Source organism: Phyllostomus hastatus, unplaced genomic scaffold (genome assembly GCF_019186645.2).
Source record: "Phyllostomus hastatus isolate PE091 unplaced genomic scaffold, TTU_PhHast_1.1 phas_contig_34, whole genome shotgun sequence".
NCBI classification, from domain to species: Eukaryota; Metazoa; Chordata; class Mammalia; order Chiroptera; family Phyllostomidae; genus Phyllostomus; species Phyllostomus hastatus.
Genome location: NW_025333857.1, coordinates 66125494 through 66145601, shown reverse-complemented (window position 1 = coordinate 66145601; position 20108 = coordinate 66125494). Strand labels below are relative to the sequence as shown.

Genomic DNA, 20108 nt, shown 5'->3' with positions numbered 1-20108 from the left:
CCCGGTCTAATCAGAGACTAAGTCCTGTCTGTGTTCTTCGGTCGCGTGGGGCATCTGCCCACGTAATTTCCCCTATCACAGACATGTCCCCATGTCCCTTCCTTTGTCACGGACGTGTCGCCAGATCACTTGCTCTAACACGGTGTCTGTCGCCCCATGCTGCGTCGACTCCAGAGTGATTATGTTGATTGGTACGTATCCACAACTGAATAGATTTCACATGATTTACTTAATGCTTATCTCTTCTGTTGGACATTTTGGCTGTTTAAGTAGTGCTGCCGTGGATACCTTTGGTCATAGAGGCGTTTTCTCTCGAAATCCCTAGACAGGAGATCACGGGTCAGGTGGTACAAATATTTTGTACTAGTTAATCAGGCTGCCAGATTATTTGTCTAAAAGGCTGGTCTAGTTTATGTTGCCACTAGCAGTATTAGTGAGTACCGGTTTATTCCAGCGTATTAAAGACCTGCCCCTGTATTTGTTCAGTGTTGTTGAACACTGAATGTGCCTGGTTTAGATGCTGGTGGAAACGCAAGGCATGGCGTCTGAAAGTTTTAGTTTTCTGAGAGAGTTGAAAATGTTATGCACGACAAAATGCAAGCAGTTTGAGACCCAGAGCTAATTAGCATAGCAGTCAGCGTGAGAGATCCTTGTAGGATGCAGTAGTCGTGGGACCCTTCCGGGGGAGGCGCTGCTTGGACTGATGGGAAGGAGCGAGGTGTGCGCAGGGTGCCCTGGCGGGTGCCCCGAGGCCCTTGCACTGAGGTGCCCTTTCCACAGTCAGTGTTTGTGTCCCTCACGATGTTTGTAGGGTAACAAAACCTGTGGGATGGCAGGGTTCTTTTTTTAAATTTACTTTACAATAGTCGTTCCCCTTTCTCCTTCACTGTCAGTATAAAAATAGTCAATAAAATCTGAATGGGGGAGCGTGTACAGGTTACATAGATGTACACACACACACGCACACTCACATATAAAACGTGTAATATTTCTCACGTTTCGACGTCCGGCAGCGAGTCGCTGCTGGGGAGCTCCCTCCGGGGTGGTGTGCTGCCGCTTGTTTACCTGTCCCTCTCCGGTCAGATCCTGTCGGTTCCATAACTCGCTGGTTCATGCCCACACGCTGTTTCTGAAACAGTTTTGGGCTGCTGTTGATCAAAAAGCCGCATTCTTAGGCAAAAAGGGACATCTGTTGCCTTGTAAGTGAACTGCTAGAAGGACGAGTGACCGGGACACTGCCCGGACCGGTCTCCGTCCCTCCGAGAGCTGCGGCGTCCTTGCCTTGACCCAGTCCCTCCGGTGCCAGGTGGGAGGACGCAGCACTGCCGCCCCGCCCGCCGGGACCGCGTCTCCCCAGTTCAGGACGGAGAGGAGGGAGGGCTGCACTCCACTGTTGGGGCGGCCCGAGGGGAGGTGCTGAGAGGCCCAACCCGGGCCACGTACCCACTGTCCTTTGTCGGCAGTGTGCGTGTGCACCATCACCACGTCAGCTTGCGCTAGAACCACGTGTTTGCAGGGGGATTCGCTGCCGCCCAGAGCAGGCGCGGCCTTGTGTCAGGGCGCTGGGCAGAGCAGCACCGCAGCTGGCGCTCCAGACGTCTCCCTGGTGTGAGCAAGCCTGCGACTCGGCTTCCGGCATCTCACGGCTACTTGTCTGCAGCGGGCCACGTGTATGTTTCTGGCAAGGTGACAGGGCTGGGGCTTCTCTCTTTGTGCGTGTGTGTTGTATCACAGGGGTAGCTCCATTTAACTTCTGGTTGCACGCTAAGAATTTGGCCCTGCCCATCTCATAGGAATGTTTTACACCAGGTCTTGGGGTCACTGGCTGGTGCAGGGTCTGGGGAAACGTGATGGGGGAGTGTTTTCACCTCACCGTGCTGGGGTGCGTGCAGAGGAAGAGCATAACCCCCGGGCTGGCGTGTGTGATCAGCTTGTTCTGTTAACTAGGCTCTTCAGTGGACTAGAGCTGTGCACTCACCAGCTGCTGCTGCTGTTGCTTTTGGATTGAAACAAACAAACAGAGAGCCAGACCTTTCGGTGTTTCTGTCCTGGGACCCACCCACATACTCAGCAGGCCCTCGCCTTGGCACGGGGCAGCTCCACGACAGAGGTACCAACGAAGCAGCACGGAGCACAGAACAAGGACGTGGCCCGCAGGGTCAGGGCAGGCCTCTGGGGGAGGGAACTTTTGAACTGGTTCTGAAGTTTGAGTTTAAGTTTACTGCATGGGGGGGAGGGGTTTTGTAGGGAGGGGGAAGGCACAGAGGCGTGTGTGTTTGGGGGAAACAAGGTAAGAACATCCAACTTGAAGTATTCTGGTTATTTGAAGCTTTAAAAACTGTAACATTTCTTTTGCTGTTTTAAAAACATTGTCAGAAGTTTATGGAGAGTCCCGAAGTTACGTGAAATTAAAAATAAAGATAAAGGTGTTAGGGCCCAAGAAAAGGAAGGGTGAGGGGTAAAGTGGAACCAGGGAGGGCGCAGAAGTGCGGGTGTGGTGCCCGTCGCAGCCCTGCGGGGGGGCCTGGGCATCCAGCTGCGGCCCCTGGCAGCTGGAGCGAGAAGGGAAATGCGGCTGCAGTTGGCTCCAGTGTCTGTCGGAGGAACATGCGACGATTAAAGGACAGCTTTTGCCAGTGCTCAGGCCTGAGGAAGCCCTGCCTCTGGCGGGTTTTCCGGAGAGTTCTCCGAGCAGTAGCACACGGCGCCTTTGACAATGGCCCATCCAGTAAAAGCAATTGTGCACAGGGCCGGGTCCGTGTCATCCAAGTCAGTAAGCTTGTAAGCATTAAGTTCAGGCTTTCAGTCCCTGGCGCAGTGTCTTGCTGTTCCCCATTATTCTCGTTTCTTCGACCACTGTAGAATCGGCAGGGAGCACTGTGTCCTGCTTACAGAGGCGCAGGCTCGAAGCCTTTGCAGCGGCCCCCACCAGGCAGTCCTCGGTGGCACAGCATTCCCTGGATTCTTTCTGATGGAAGCCAGCGGCTCTCTCTGGACGTGGCCGAACCATCCTTTGCTCATGCCAGCGACATTTACTGCAGTCTCACCGTGCCTGCGTTTAAGCATTTCAGAGGCAGACAGTGCCCGTCTGAAAGTGCAGCTCGGACAGAGGCGTGTGCATTTGCTGTGTCTGATGGTGCGCGAACGTGGACAAGTTGGGCCGTGAGAGCCGTTTCTCACATTTGTTTTAATTGCCTGCGATTGCGGTGACCCGCTGGCAGTCGACTCAGCATGCGCTGTAATTTGCAGCGTGTTCATTTGTTTAATCAGGGGACATTTATTGGGTGCTTGCAACGGTGCAGGCGCTGTGAGTAGGCTCTGGTGAATACAAGTTTGGTTTGTACTTTGGAAGACTTTTTTATAAGAAAGGTCAAAAAGTGAGGGTCTCACAGATAGAGTCCCTTCATTGTATTTTACCTCCAGTGCCTCCAGAGAACCCTTAGCCCTTTGGGGAAATTCAGGAGGCTTTGCAAAAGCAAACCAGAACCCCGCACTGTTCCCGAGTGGGTGTCCTTGCTCCTGCGGTCTGACAGGCGTGCTGCTCGGGCCCTCACCCCCCTGCCCTCACATCTCTGGCTTTGCCACAGTGTTTGGCTCCAGAGACATGCCTCTCCTTTTCGTGCGTGCATGCTTGTGTGCCTTGTGTGTGCAGGCATGCGTTCAATGAAGGTGAGAGAGTGGTACGTCTTTATTTTAGATTTGCTGTCTCTGGTTCGGGCATTCCGGGTGCTGTTCGGGGTGTGTTGGGGAGAGGAGCAAGTCCTGGTCTGTTCTCCGTCAGAAGCGACGTGCATTAGACAGCGGTTTAGCTGTGTCCCGCAGACTGTCTCACAGTGCTCTCATCTGTCTCGAGACCTGCCATCTGCTGCTCCGACAAGCACGTGCTTCAGTACCTGGGCACTTAGCTCGGTGGGGATGCATTTGCTGGCTAAAGCCCAAAAATGTAATTAAAGTTGTACCTGTCATCCAGCCGCTAATCCCGTGTGCTTTGACAGGAGGGGGTTTAATTTCAGGGTAGTTCAGCCCGAACCCCCCGGTTCTCATGCGCGTTTGTTGACGGATGGCTCCACAGGAGATGGCGACAGCATGCGGAACACCCCGTGGTAAACCGCCATGGAAATGTGGCACTCGGGGACGGCGTCTGTAGGCTGGCTGGTGGGGCGGAGACTGCAGACCTGAGGCGGGTGATGTTTCCCCAGGGTCACAGCTCTCCTTACCTTGTTCGGGTTGTTTCCATCAGGTGTGGAGATTGTGAGTTGGTATCGTTGTAGAACCACATGCAGTTTAAATGTCCTCTGTTGGAAGAAGTTCTGTCTTGGCACGTTCCGGTTTCTCGCAGGAGATGCTGAACACAGGGACCGTGCATTCAGACCGGATCTGACTCCCGGCCCCGTCGCTTGGGAGCTGTCGGAGCGTGAGCGGTGACGCCGCTCCAAACCGTGGTGCCCGTGTCTGTCAGAAAAGCAGGGTAGCGGTAGGGATTATGTCCCTGAGCCTCCTACCGGCACATCGTAAATGACCGGTGAACAGGAGTTGTTTCGACGAGGGTGCTGAGGCTGCCCCCTCGGCAGCTAGAGACTTCGGGGTTTTAGGAGGTATCTTCAGAAGAGGGGAAAACCGTGCTGGGCTTGATCTGGAACCTCAGCTGCAGCGGGTGCTTAACTGTAAGCCTCTATGTCAGTTACTTAACCTCTCTGAACTTACGTTTTCTTCCTTAAAGTGAGACTGGTTATATGTACTTTAGGATTAAATGAACGAAGGATAAAATGTGCTGCCTGAGAAAATGCCTGCTGGGGTTCCCGGCGCGTAGAGGGAGGTGTTCAGTGTATTATACTCCTTCTCTTCTTCCCTCTTTCCCGTTTCTCGTGGTGTGGTGTGTGCTGGCACAGGACTGGACACGGCTGACCACTGCCTGCTGGACTCTGGTGGAGGCGGTCTGCCCTTTCACCGGGCAGGTCAGCACAGCTGTGCATTTCTCCCCAGACCAACACTCACCTCTCCTGTGGAGAGGGTGCTTGTCTGCTCCTTCCGGCGGGGCGGCCCCTCTAGGAAGGGAGTCAGAGCCCCTCTAGAGTGACAGGCTCACCAGTATCTCAGGGCCTTGCACTGGTGCTGCTGGGGGAGCCGGTTTAAAAGGCTGTTCCCATCAGTTCATGGAATTGTGCTAGTCTTTTGGGGGCACAAACAGAAAGTCTTTCCTTGGTATCTGGTTCTTATTTTATAATTTCTGTGCCAGGCTCTGACCTGGGCTCTGGGAGTACAGGACAGAATCGAATCAGACACAGTCTCCGAAGGAGCGTAGTAGGGAAATGTACAGACACACGGACAAAGAACTAATTAGAATACAGCATGGGAAGTGCTGGTAGAGGGATGGACCACATGCTTCGGGAGCACCGAGGCAGGAGCTGTGCTAAGGGGGAGTGGGGAAGGGAGGGACAGCTTCACAGAGGAGGTGGATTTGAGCCGAGACTTGGAGCAGAGAGCAGGGAGGTGCCATGCATTCCTGGTAGAGGGAAGGCCTGTGCGAGGCCTGGGGGCCTGAAAGAGCCGGCACGTGGGAGACAGCACCGGGGCTGCGGCTGCGGGAGAGGGCGGCTGGTTCCACTGCGTCCCCTGGGCGGGGCTTGAGGGAGGGGTGGCGCCTCACCTGGTGCCCGGCCCGCTGTTCAGCGACTCAGCCGGGCCCTGACCCCTGCACAGCCCAACCTCGTTTCCTCTGTCCATCATTGCCGGCTTCCCAGTGAGAGCGGCAGCGAGCTCCTCGCTCAGAACCTCTGCAGTCCTCACAGCCAGCAGTAACACACGCTTGTGCGTTCTCCGTGACAAGGGCTGTCTCACTCCAGTGGCTTCTGTTTGCTTATTTATTTTTTCTAAGCATGTGGATTCTTTGTTCAGATGAACTCTTCCGGAGAGAAAAATACATGAAAGTAGAGCTGCTCAGGGTGAAGGGGGGAGGCCTGGCGCTCCTCCTCCCCACACGTCCTGCTTCTGCCGCGGCCCGGCCCACAGCGGCCTCGCGGCTCCACAGCGGCCTCGCGGCTCCACGGAACGTGGCTGGGACACCTCTGTGTCATGCGCATTCTGGGCATTCGCACATCGCTGAGTTCCTGCGCCTCGTTAAGATTTTGGAGGAGGCTCCTTTGTCTATTTAAAGGTAACTGCCGAATGCTTTGACAAGCTTCCTCACAGAGAAACCTGATAAGGTGGAAATTTGATGGATGAGAACCTTCTCATTCTCCGTCTGGCCGGAGATAAAACAGACTAGCTGACTGGAGAGGGAGGGCCGAGCGCCTGGCTTTTCATTTCTAATGTGATTCTAAGATTATAGGGGTATTTTATTTTTCAAATAATCCACTTTTTAAAGAGCAGTCTGCGCTAAAAGAGCCCCGATATGCAGAGACACCGCTCAGCTCGTCGTTGGCCCAGAGTGTACCTACGGATCTTAAAGGAAAATCGCCCCTGGGGGCAGAAATCCAGGCCACTCGGCGGAGGCCGCCGCACAGACCTGGCTGCGGCGGCTCTCGCTTTACATACGGCTGGGGGCGTGGGAAAGGGGTTTCTGAGCTTCCCCCCCTTGTCCCCCTGTGTTCGGAAGGAACTGAGACAGGTGCACCCAAGGCTTCTTTCACTGAAATCAAACACAAATGCCCACGCTCTTCCCTGAGTGGGCCGAGTCGGCTTCTGGAGGAGCGTGCAGTCCCATGATATAAGGAGAGTCGGCCAGGCCCGAGCATTGCTGGTCCTGGAGCTCCTTGAGCTCGGTGTGAGAAACCACTAGTTTCGTGAGAAGGACACACAGAGAGACCTGGTTTTAAATCCTGGTTCCTGCACCTTGTACTTTGGTTAAGTTGCTTGAGCATTTCAAACTTCAGTTTTCCGACTGGTAAAGCGGTGTGATCAGGTCACCTGCTTCGTGGGGTCGTGAGAGTCGAATGGGGGGTGGCGTTTCAGGTGATGGTGGTTTCGAAGGGTGATTGCTGAGGGCAGCGTAGTTGGGGAGGGCTTTGTGGAAGAGGTGGCCCTTGGGTTGGGCCTTATAAGATAATCATGCTGTCTTCAGGCCAAACTGGGGGGATTTTACTTTTCTAGCTGGGGGAGACTGGGTGGGCACAGGCACAGGGGCTGGAGAGTGTGAACGAGGTGAGACCACAGGGCCAGCTGGGGCCTGCGGGCGGGAGCTGGAATGACTGCTTGTTCAGGGAGCCTCATTCTGCAGTCGCCCCAGAGCTCCGGAAGGGTTCTGGGCAGGGGTGTGCTGGTCCGGGGTGTGCGTGGGATTTGGCGGGTAAAGCCAGGGACAGGAGACCAGTGAGGACGCTGTCGTGGTTGCTCAGACGAGAGCTCCGTTCTGAAGAGGGCAGAGGCAGTGAGGTGAGGGAGAGGAGGGGCTGAGTGTGCAGGGAGGGCCCTTTCCTTGTGTCCCCCACTACCTTGGCCTCTGCCCCCCTCCTTTCCCAACACCTCCTCAAGGGAGGAGGGCTGACTCACCTGGTTATTCAGAGTCTAGGATATTCATTGGCAGCAACCCAAGTTCCAGATTCTTTCGCTTTCCAGCTGCACACCCAGCCCGGCCTGGCCTCTGTTGGTGGCCCCCTTAAGCTGCGTATACCCTCCCCATTCATGAAACACAAACAAGCACTCTCAGTTTTGTAGAAAGCCCTGCTTTGGGTATGAGAGTTTAGTCGGCGATGGTTTCTTGTGTTCCGCTCCTTTGACAGCTCTGGGTAGTGGTAGGGGCGGCTGGCAGGGCAGGATCTGGGCGCTGGTGCCCGTGTGCAAACACCAGATCCCCAGTACTCATCACTCATGTGCTCTGTAAGGAGGACGTGCTGTCCCCTCAGGCCTGGGGGACCGGATAGATGACAAGGCATCCGGTGTGTGAGGGAGGGGGAAGAGCTGAGCCTTGTGGCTGGGTGGATGGTGACGCGGTGGCCCCCTGAGGAAACTCGGGCGTGGGGTCAGCCCGAGGATGTGCGTGGTGAGAAGGGGAGGTAACACGGTATCATTCCTCGTGCACCTGCTTCTGTGCCGCGCACCCATCTTGCATCCCCTCATTTAACTCTCCAGGGATCCTAGCAGTTTGTATTATTATTCCCATTTACTGTAAAGGAAGCAGTCATAAAGATTAAAATTATCTGTCTTTAGCCACAGATTTTTAGCAGTAAAGCCAGAATGCAAAGCTAGGTCTGCTGTCTCCGCAGCCCTGGAATATCGAAGGTTTGGGAAACTACTCAAGATTATCAATTTCCAGTTCTGATTGTTTTGCTCAGGTGAGACATGCCGTCTCCATGCTGCCCCTAAACACTTATTAGTACCCCACTGGTGCTGAGCACGTGAGCCCGTGGCTGTTGTCGTGTTGCCATGGTAGCTGCTCCTGCTCAAGGCCACCTGAGCGCACATTTCCCTCCCGGCGGTGGTCCTTCTACTCCTAGCCTTCTCTGGCTGCTCTTCACGGAAGGCCCAGGATCCTTGGTCCCGCCCCACTCATTAGCAGGAGGCCCGCTCTCAGGCTGGGTGTTCTGCCGACTCTGAGTTCTTGAGAAACTGCAGCGTCTGCTCGGGGTGTTGAACTTACTGACCAGGGGAAGGCCATGCCACAGAGTGGTTTTGTATTTCTTTGGGCTCAACAGTGCAGTTGGGTGGAAAGAGCACAGAGGTGGGGGTTGAACTGGCTTGAGCTTGAATTTCAGCACTACGGCTTACTTTTAAAGCTTTGCGAAAACCTCTCAACCTCTGTGAGAGATTTCCTTTCTGTAAACACAGGACGAATAATACTTACCAAGTAGGCAGTCAGTGGGGTTAGAGAGGCTTTATGTAAAAGTGCTTTGGCCCGTGCTTGGCTTATAGCTGCTGCTCTGCAAATAGTAGTTTCTGTTACTAATGCATGTACTAAGAGAAACGGTTTATCCTCTTTGGTGTCCTGAGACCCTCGCTTATGCGGAGGGCCCTCTACCCCCCAAGTGCTCACACATACAAATTTGCATGGGCTGCCAAGGGCCTGTTCAGTGGATCTCAGGCTGAGGGCTCCGAATCTTAGGAATAACAGAACTCCATGTCTTTTGTGGGATTCCGAACAGGTCATTCTCATGTTGTCAACTCTGTTAGGTAGAGGGACATGTGGAGGAAATGGGACACAACATTAATCGTCTTTCTTACTTAAAGCATGGAAGAAGTTCTTAACCTAGGTAGCTGAATTAAAATATATAAGCAAGTGAAATGGAGAATGGAATAAGTCATTACTGAACACACACACACACACACAAACTTGAACCAGACATCGAAATATGGTTTGATGGGTGTTTGTATAAAGGAAGGAACTGAATCTGGGAAATGATGTAAGTGGACCCATAATTATATGCACTTGAACTGTGCAAATGCTTTATTTAGCATAATAAATAAGCATTTTATTTTATATATTTAAAAAAATTTTTTTTCTTTTTTTTTAAGATTTTATTTTTTATTTATTTTTAGAGAGGGGAAGGGAGGGAGAGAGGGAGAGAAGCATCAATGTGTGGTTGCCCCTCACACGCCCCCTGCTGGGGACCTGGCCTGTAACCCAGGCATGTGCCCTGCCTGGGAAGCAAACAGGTGACCCTTTCTTTCGTAGTCCACACCAGCCAGGGCTAAATAAACATTTTAAAATTGAAAAGTCGGCATCATCTCCTTGGATGGTAGGCTAGTTACTGTGAATTTAAAATGTACCTAGATGGCTTCACACAAGTTTTATGGTTCCTCTTCTCTCACCAGTTTTTTAGGGAGGGGTTTCAAAAGCGAGAGCCAGATGACTGTGTACTGTATTGGATCACAGCAAAAGAAGTCCAAACCCTTGTCATAGTGTGGGGACGAGTGTGAGTCTTGTAATCGGAGGGACCTGGGATCAGGCAGGTGCTGTCCCTTAGTTCCCGTGGCCTGGGATAAATTATGTTTGTGAGCCTGTTTCCTCATTCATAAAATGGGAGCTACCCCACCTACCTCGTCCAGCCAGCCAGCCAGCCACCCAACCAACCAACCAACCAGCCAACCAACAGGTAATATTAGCTATGTTCTTGTTATCTATTGCTGCATAACAAATGACCCCAGAACTTGGTGTCTTAAAACAATAATCTTTTTATTATATCTCATGATTTTTGTGGGTCAGGGATTTGTGTGGGGCTCAGCTAGGTGGGCCCCATGTGGTCCAGGTCACTCATGGCATTCAGCTGGGAAATGGGCTGATCTGGAGGGTCCGTGACTCCTCAGTCAAATGCCTGGTTCCTTTTTGGCAATGGCTGGAGGGCTCAGCACCCTGGGATTGTCGGCTGTGTTAAGGTGGCCATACTTCCTTAGCTGGTGACAGGGCTGCCAGAGAGTGTTGCAAGAGACAAGAGTTGGAAGTTGCCAATTTTTTAAAACCCTGGGCTTAGAGACTGGCACAGCGTCACTTCTGCTATATTCTGTTGGTCACAGAAGTCACTGAATTGCCCAGATTATAGCTATAGGAGGGGACAGACTCCATAGCCCCTTGATAAAAAGAAAGTCAACAAGTTTATGGCTATCTTTATTTTGCCATGAGTGCCTGCTCTGTGCCAGGTACCATTCTAGGTGCTGGAGATACAGCAGGAAACCAAATACACAAAATACCTACCCTCGTGGAGCTTACATTCTAGTGGGGGAGACTGCACACACAGTCCGTAAATTTAGCGTTCTGTCAGAAGATGCCGTCGGGAAGAGTAATGAAGGAAAGGAACACAGAGAGCGAGGTTGTGGGGCTAGTGGTTATTTCAGGAGGGATGGTCAGGGAAGACTGGACTGAGGGATGACATTTGAGTGCAGACTTGATAGAGACGAGGAAGCAGGCTTGAGGAACTTCCCAGCAGGCAGAGGGAGCAGCAAGCCTAAAGGTCTTGAGGTGGGAGTGTGCATGGTCTGTGAGAGAAGCAGCAAGGAAATGGGGGTTGCCAGAGCAGAGTAAGATGAGGGCAGAGCAGCGGCAGAGGAGGTCAGCCAGGCAGCGGGGGTCCAAGCGGAGCAGGGCCTTGCAGCCATGGAGATATGTGGGTTAATAGGAAAGCGCCTTGCACAGTGCCTGGAACAGTGGTAGCCCTTGGACACACAGTAGCTTTGATTGCCAGCAGGACTCAGGCGTGGGAGCTCCCAGGTCCTCCTCACTCCGAGGCCCACTGCCCGGCCGCATAGCTCCTCTGCACTGACTGGTGCGTGTTCTCATTCTGATCAGTAACAGCTTGCACAGCGCAGTCAGGAAGGCGAAATGAAAGGAAGGCTTGGAAGGTGAATCCTCATAGTCTACGTCTTCTGTAACAGCAGTGGTCAGACAGATGGACTTTGCCCTGGTGGCTTTTCTGACGCAAGGGGACAAGGAGTTTGTGTCTGCTTGTGTGTGCACAGTGTGGGTGATTCCCGAGAGATCGACTTTTCATTAGCATCGTCCTCGAAAGCGTTCTAATTACGGCCAGTTTGCACAAGGGGACGTCCAGACGGTAGTCAGATATAGAGAAACATGGTGGCAGTCAAAGAAATGCAAATTCAAGCTCTTGCGAAGAACTGTTTCATACCAATTAAATTAGCGAACGTTTGAGAAAATATCAGTGCTAGTGAGAAAGCAAATGAAAGGTTAGAAAAATAAAGCCCGTTGTATGCATAGAGCTATTCTTTGCTGTCTTATCAGAGACAGTGAGGAAATATGATACACTCATTAGCAGGGAGATACAGGAAGATGGTGTGTCTCTCACCTAGGGACCACATCCCGCCTTTCCGCTGGGTGAGGAGGATGAGGAGGACGAGGAAAGGCTGGTTGGAAGCTCAGGTGTACCGGCTCCATAGGCCTTTCTCATCTCTCCTTTTTTTTTGAAAAATAACTATTTTCTTGACTTTGTACCTTTAAACTTTTGTTTTATACTTGTTCTTCAGTTGTGTGCTTACTTAATGTTGTGTGTGCCGTTTGTAGGTTGCGGTGTAATGGAATAAACAAAGTAAAATGGGACAAGCTCAAACTCGTTAAAACTGTATAAAAGTCACGGCTGCAGATGGACAAGGGCCAGTAGGAACGTCCACAGTGTGGAGACGGTTTAATTTGTTCACAGGGCACTCTCGTGGGGACTCTTCTTGTTTTCCAGCTGCAGAGTCTGCTGAGGCTGCTTTAGTATTCTTTGTGTAACACCAAAGACCCTTCCCCCCTCCCTCGGGAACTGAATCTCTATTTACTGACATTTACTGATAGTAGGTTCTTGGTCCAGTTGTTTTGGATTAAGGTTTAGAGCAATCTTATCATCATCTGTTTGCCCAAGAGAAAAATTAACATTTACTTTTTAAGGTAGTTTCTTTGTTTCTTTTTTTAAAAAGGTTACTTGAAAAATGTTTATACTCCATTATGAATATAGCCTGTACTTAGTATAAAATATTTTAAAAATAGAGAAGAAAGTAATATCATTAAAAAAATCATTTAGAATCTTGTGGTTTGGTATTTTTCTAGGTTTTTAATTAGTGCTTAAGAAAACACAACTGCTTTGTGTGGGAAATTTCACGTACACACAGAGCGAGCGAGAACGAACCTCTGTGCACTTGTCACCCGGCTTCAGCAAACAGCCGACAACCGCGCTCCGGCTGCGCCCTTCCCCAGCCCCCGCGCAGCGCTGGAGTGTGTTAGGCAATTCTCAGACATATTGTTTTGTCAGTTTTTCAGTATTTTTTAGAAGAAATACCATTTTCACTTCAGTGAAATAACCTTTTAATATTACCGAATAACCAATTAATGTTTAGATTTCCCTGATCGTCTCATGTGAAAATTATTTTGAACAGTTTGCTCAAATCGTGATCGAGATAAGGTACACACACATCACATTGATTGATACAGCTCTTTTCAAAAGCTTTTTATTTTGCAATAATTTTAGACATAGAGGGAAGACCTTAAATTAATACAGAGAGTTCTCATATGACCTTCACCCAGCGTCTCCTGATGTTGCCATCTTACATAGCTGTGGTGCCCTCATCATGCCAGGAGATCAGCACCAGTCGAAGACTGTTACCTGTAGATGGCTTGAATTTTGCCAGTTTTCTTGTTAATGCCCCCTTTTTTTTAAAGATTTTATTTATTTATTTTTAGAGAGGGAATGGAGGGAGAAAGAGAGAGAGAGAGAGAGAGAGAGAGAGAGAGAGAGAAAAACATCGATGTGCGGTTGCTGGCGGCTGTGGCCTGCAACCCAGGCTTGTGCCCTGACTGGGAATCGAACCTGCGATGCTTCGGTTCGCAGCCTGCGCTCAATCCACTGAGCTATGCCAGCCAGGGCTAACGCCCTTTTCTGGTCCAGGAGTCAATCCAGGATCCACATTGCCTTAATCTGTCACATCTCACTGGTCAGTTATTTTGTGAGTGTCCCTTACTTTGGGCTTGTCTGATGTTTCTCATGATAACATGGAGGGCATACGTTTTTGACAACAGCACAGATGTGATGTGCCCTTCTCATTGTGTCGTGTCTGGAGGTGCCTGATGCCGACCTGTCTTATGACTGGAGAGGTTAGTGTTGATCGCTTGGTGGCAGGGTGGGGGGCAGAGGGGGTTCCTGAGTTTTTCCACAATAAAGTTACTGTTTTTTCCCTTTGTGACAAGTATTTTGTGGTGAGATACTCTGAAACTTTGTAAATATCTTGTTTCTCCTCATACTTGCAAGAATCTTAGGATCCATTGATGATACCTGCAACATTAATACATTATAGTGGTAAATATTTATGTAATGTTGATTTTCTGTTTCCATGATTTCTTCCACACTTTTTAGCTCTACTGTCCCTTCTCCTGCATTTATTTATTACATAGTTATTTGTTTGTATCAGTACGGACTAATGGATATTTGTTTCAGTCTGTAGGTTGTAAGCCACTAATATCTTGATTTGTTTCGTTGCTCACCCTGTCCCAGATTTGGCCACCGGGAGCTCCTTCAAACTGACCGCTGGCCTTTTCAGTGTGCCCCGTCATTTTCTGAGCACTGCCTCTCTCTCTAGGACCAGAGTCGCCCTTGACTCATCTTGTGTTTTCCCTACTTCAGTCCCAGAATCAACCACATTTCCAGGGATGCCTTGTTTCTGTATTGGAGAATGATACTTAGAAAGCAAGCTCCAGCCCTGGCTGGCATAGCTCAGTGGATTGAGCGTGGGCCTGTGAACCGAACGGTCGCTGGTTCAATTCCCAGTCAGGGCACATGTCTGAGTTGCAGGCCGGGTCCTCAGTGGGGGGTACATGGGAGGCAACCACACATTGATGTTTCTCTTTCTCCTTTCCCTCCTCCGTCTCTAAAAATAGAAAAATAAAAGAGAAAGCAAGCTCCAAATGAAAGGCGTCTTCATTGCTACTGGGTTTCATTACTTCTAGGCCGTCAGTGTGCAGAGCTGTGTGCATCAGTGTGCACAGCTCAGAAATACTTGTGTATGTGCATATACACATGCACACATACATGCATACATGTATGCACACACATCTATACTTATTTCCATGTCCAACTCTGTGTGTGTGTGGGGGGGGAGAAGGCTAGAATGAACCCTGTGGGATCAGTATGAATTCATGGGTTCACACTATCCTTCCCTAACTTTCTTAATTATTATTTAATCCATAGGTGCTCCCTCCTTGTTTTTTTTTCTTCCATGTATGAAATTTACTTGTTGAATAAGTTGGGTCATTTGTTCTTTATAGTTCTTTATTCTGGATTTTGCTGATTGTGTTTTGTAATGGCATTTAACTTGTTCTCTGCTGACTTTCTGATACATTGGTAGTTAGATTAAGATGCATGATCAAATTCAGGTTTAATTTTTTGGCAGTTTTTACATTATAGCTAGTTACCTGTGCTTCCAGTGGGAGGTGTAGAGTATTTGGTAGTTCCTGTTTTTGTCATGCTATGTCACTCACCATTGATGACCACTTGCAAATGGTGATCATTTAATCTCCTCATTCCTTCTTCATTTATAGCTTAATACTTCCTTAAAGAAAAACCTGTTTTTCATCATCTATTTAGTTACCCTGGGGTGCAGTTCATACAGGAAAGACAAAATAAGGAATTCACTAGAATTCTCCAAAGGTTTCCCATTGCTGCTATAACGAATTACCACGGCCTTAACGGCTTAACAACACCAGTTTACTTTCTTTTTCTGGACATCGGGAGTCTGGGATGGGCCTCCCCGGGCCGCGTTGAGGTGTCAGCAGCGCTGCATTCCTTCCGGAGGCTCTGGGAGAACCCACTTCCTTGCCTTTTCCAGCTTTTAGAGGCCACCTGTGTCTCCACACCTGTGACCCCTGCATCCTCATAGCCAGTAGAGGCTGATGTCTTTCTCATGCTCCCCTTGGCCACTTTTAAAGATCTTTGTAATTGTAGCAGACACAGCTGGTTAATCTCTCTATTTTAAGGTCAGCTGACAAGTAAACTTAATTTCACCTGCCACTTTTATTGCATTTGCCACATAATTTAGTGTATTCACAGATTCTGGGAATTACGATGTAAACATCTTTGGGGGGGCATTATTCTGCCTATTATAGCGATTGAAGGTGTTTTTGCTTTATTATTATTATAAACTCAGATTTTAAACATTTTAATGTATTTTTATTCATTGCGATTATCCTTGATGTTCTCATTGTCCCTGGACAGTGGAAACGTCTACTCAGGTTGACTCCTTGGTTCTTTAAACATGGACATTGAGTCTTTGATGGCTTCCTCCCTTTCTGACACGAGAAGGTGCCTGGGCTCACCTGTGCGTTGCTGCCCCAGGCCTGGAACTCCCCTTCCCATAGGGCAAACTTCAGGGTGCATCGGAATCACTAGGAGGGCTCATTAAAGCACGGACCTGTGGGCCCTAGTTCCCTGCAGCATTTCTGATTCAATAGGTGTGGGTTGGGGACCCGTCAGTTGTTTGCACTCCCTGGGTGGTGCTGGTGACCTCGGTCTGGGGACTGCGCTCTGAGAAGCACTGCTCTGAAGGGTCCTGGTTCCTTCTGCAGGGAGTGAGGTTTAGAGACTACAGTCTGGATGCTGGGATGGCAGGGATCCTCGGCTTTTTCACTGAAGGACTGAAGTAACAGAAAATATAAGTGTACATTGATATTTCCAATTCAAATTTAGAATTACGGGTTTTAACTTCTTTTACTTTGTATTTGTTTTTTCTTAGGCTTAAAGTCTTGGTTTTTATGACAGTGATAATGACTTAATAAATATACACACACAGTTTCAGAATAACAACGCCAATAGCATTTCTTACAACACGACACTAAAAAGAGTGTAAGAGTTTTTTGTGGCAGTCCCTCTTCTTAGAGAAATGTCCCATTAGGAATGCACAGTGACTCTGCTTTAAAGTTATGGAAATAGTTTTCTTTTTGTTTGGCTAACCAGTCAACTTGATACACAGATTCTTTTTTTTTTTTTTTGGTTCTGCTTTCACTTTTAGGGGACTTAATTTTATTTTAAAAATACTTAATCATTTTAATGGTTTCAGTGTAACATCTATAAAATGAGTTCTACTGTCTCTGTCCCTTCTATCTTCTTTCTTTTTCTTAATAGGCAACCATTTAATTTATTTTATGGTCAAATAAATGGCAGTGTGCTATACATACTTTAATTTTTTTTCTCCTGGGATCTCTTCCCTTCCCCCTTCTCCCTTGAAGCAATATATTGTCAAGATGGCTTTAGGGCGGTATATTTATGTAGAGAGAAATCATTCCTCTTCCTTGATAGCTTCAGAGTTCCCTCTTGTGAGTGTGTACCATCGTTCATTCCTCTGTTGGTGGGCATTTGGGTCGTTTCCACCCTTTTACTATTGCGAATAGTGCTTCGATATTACCAGTAGTACACGTGTGAGGCAGCTACAGTCAGTGTGCTGTGTTCTGTTTTTCTCTCACCATTGCAACATGAGCATTTCCATGTTATTATAAATGCCAGGACTTAAGAGTATTTTTTGTCTTGAAATCCATACACACTTATTTAGAGATGTTAGAAACTCAGAAAAATAAAAAATTAAAAATCAGTTGGAAGTCACCCATAATCCCTCTGCCTGGAATGCTGTTATTTGGTGTGTCCCCATAGCTGTGAGCATTTAGAAGACATTCCGTATCGTATTACATGTCCATGTTTGCTCTTCATGATTATGCATTTTTCATACCATGATCATTTTATAGTGAATTCCCTAGTGTTGCATATTTAGTTTCTTCCTGGTTTTTCACTGTTATAAATAATGCGGTAACATCTGTGCATAAAGCTTTTTCTAAATTTCAGATTATTTTTAAGGTTGGCTTTTCTGGACTTTAAAGGAAAAGGAAGCACACATTTGTTAAATGCATCCGCTAGCTTGCGCTCTTTCTAGCAGTAAGGTAAACAGGTGAGAGGTTGTCACCTTGAAGTTTTTGTCAAGCATATTTCATTTTTTTCTTTTTCTTCTGGTAGGACCTTAAAAATGAAGTTGAGAAATTACGCAACGAAGTGAACGAAAGAGAGAAAGCAATGGAGAATTGTTACAAGTGTCTGCTGAGTGAAAGCAATAAAAAATTACACAGTCAAGAGCCGATGATCAAACATTTAGCAGAAAGTATTGATCAAAAGGACAAGGACTTGCTTCTTCAGGTATCAAAAAAAATTTTTTTTGTATTTAAATTTTGACTTGGTAGAGGTTTTTTAAAAAACTCTTTGCAGGAACATTTATAGAGAAACAGGGCTGGCAAAAATGATTATAGCCTTCATTGCTGTGTATCAGAGCCCTTTGGAGCTCTCTCTGTGCCATTTGGGCTTCAGCTCCAGGAAGGTAAGTTTGGAGACGGGGAGGCCCACCGGATGGAAGGACGTTTCCCTGGGTCGCCTGACTCGGAAGCAGCGGATCCTGCCCAGGCCCTGACCTGTGTTGTTGTTGCTGTGGTGCCCGGCCTGAGCACGGCTACCGAGGTCCGTGCTGCTCCTCCTTCATGCTGCGCCCTTTCACTCCACTGGACTTCCCTCTGACTGCTCCTCTGTATCTTCGAAAGACCCTTCTTGTTCGCCTGGGTTCGATTCCGCTCCTGAGTTCTGGGGACTGTCATGGACTCAACACGGGTGTTTAACTCTGCTCCCGCCAAAGCCTCATTGACATGGCAGTGGGGGCTGAAAAGGTGTAAACCCACGGGCCTGGGGCAGGGGCGTGTATTATGGCAGGTTTCTGTCCAGATAGTAAGCGAATGGGCAGGTGGTAGCTCCTTGGATTCCCACTTTTTGCACGTGGCTGCTACATGCTCTGGGATGAAGAGCTAAGAAGAAGCAAGCCGATTTACCCTGCAGAACCCGGAAAGGCTCAGCAGGCCGTGGAGGCGTGTGGCACCTTGGTAAACAGGAGACCGGGCTGGAATGCTAGGCAGCTGGGTGACCTGTTCTCCTCGCTAGCAGGCACTGGGAGCCCTACTCTCTGGGGACCTCCAGTCAGAGACGCTCTGGTCTGGGGGGGTCACCAGGTGCATCAGAAAGCAGAGTGGCAGGGGCAGAAGTGTGTATACCCAGCTGTCGATTCCACTGAGCGGAGAAAAGGCCGAAAGGGGCTGACAGTTGGGGGTCCTCTGGCACAGCAGCTGAGCCCCCACCTGGTCACATCAGTGAGGCTGCCAGTGATGTGCCCTTCCCACACTCACAGGGCTTCTGAGCGCTTTTGCACGTAGGAATGGTCGGATGGCTGGAGTTCGTCACACAGGAGAAAGGCGTCTCAGGAAAGGCAAAGGCTGAAACAGACAGAGCAAAGCTACGCGGAGGAAATGGAAACCGTGGAGGGTGGGAAGAACAGCGTACAGTGCAACCAAGTCAACACTGACACCTGTAGACAGTAGATGAGATCGGGCTCTGATAAAGATCATCTTTGGAAAAGAAGGACGACCTATTGGAAATTGGAAGTGTGATTATAGATATAAAAAGTTTAATAGAAGAGTTAGAGAAGTTGGAAGATAAAGAGTAAGTCTTGCAGAAGGTAGAATTAAATGAGCGACAAGGTGGGAAGATGGGAGAGAAAAGAAGAAATTAGAGCCTTGATCGAAGACCTCCAGTGTACGCTAGCAGGAGTTCCAGAGAGAACGAGCAGGGGGAGCAGAGGGGAGACCGTTTTCAAAGTGAGGGGAAATGTCCAGGACGGGAGACAGGCAGCTCTCCAGGGACGGGGCTGCTTTGTTTCTGGCACAGTGAGTGAGAAAGACCTACAGCCCAAGGCACGTCTTCGTGAAGTTTCAGAACACAGTGGGGAACCCAGCATCCGAAAGGCTTCTAGAGGGAGGAGAATGTGGGCCACCTGCCGAGGCCTCAGCAGAAACGCCGGGAGCCAGAGACGGGAGAGCAGTGCTTCCGGAGTTTTGAGGAAGGGGGGTGTCCCACGCAGCATTCTGTGCTCAGCAGAGCTGCGGGCCACGCTGAGGGCAGAACAAAGGCTCTCCAGGCGTTCGGCGCCTGAAATCGTCTGCCTTCCACCTCCTCTTTGCAGGAAGTGCCTGGAGGGTGACTTCATGCCGGCGAGGAAGTCTTCAGAACAGGGAGACCTGGGATCCAGAAAGTAGGGGCTTCACCTGGCGTGTGAAGGGGGGTCCTAGGACGGCCTCGTGCGTGTAGGGAGCCCGGCTGCCGGCTGCTGGGGGAACGCTGAGGTTGGGATTTCTCCCAGGAACTGAAACACAACATCGTCGCATGACATATCTGACTCCATCTAGAGGAATTTTTGAGTTCTTTTAGAGAGTTTGGAGGTACATGAACATTAAGTACCTGATTTTTATGCAGTAAGGGAACAAACAGAACAAAGCAGTTGTTAGTAATTCCAAGAAAAGCGCAGAACTGAAAAGGAAACGTCATCATGGAGCTCTGCACGTGTGGCTGAGCCCGGAGCAGAGTTTGCGTGGCCGTAGTGACGTAAACGTGGAGTGCTGATTTAGCTACAACTGTGGTGTGACTGTTAGGAAAAGGGTCGTGGGCAGATGATGTAAGAGCTGAGTTTTCAAACCGTGAGAGGAGCCCACAGGTAGAATCTGACCCTGAGATGTCCAGAAACGTGAGAGCAGGAACATAGTGCAGAAGCGTGGAAGTAAAGAGCCGAAATGGCTGCAGGGTGGAAAGCTACTTTCTGGGAGTGGGGCCCAGGGGTGGGCGTGGAGA

The 20108-nt window shown here is 49.4% G+C and overlaps 1 protein-coding gene across 3 annotated transcripts in view; it reads left to right on the top strand.

Moving 5' to 3' along the window:
• The window catches only part of CDK5RAP2 (CDK5 regulatory subunit associated protein 2), a 167576-nt gene that overhangs the window by 50167 nt on the left and 97301 nt on the right, over positions 1–20108 (top strand). For all 3 annotated transcript variants that reach the window (XM_045840755.1, XM_045840756.1, XM_045840757.1), the window contains one exon: positions 17409–17585. In XM_045840755.1, the coding sequence (XP_045696711.1) occupies positions 17409–17585 (177 nt within the window). The remainder of the gene's footprint in view (positions 1–17408; positions 17586–20108) is intronic.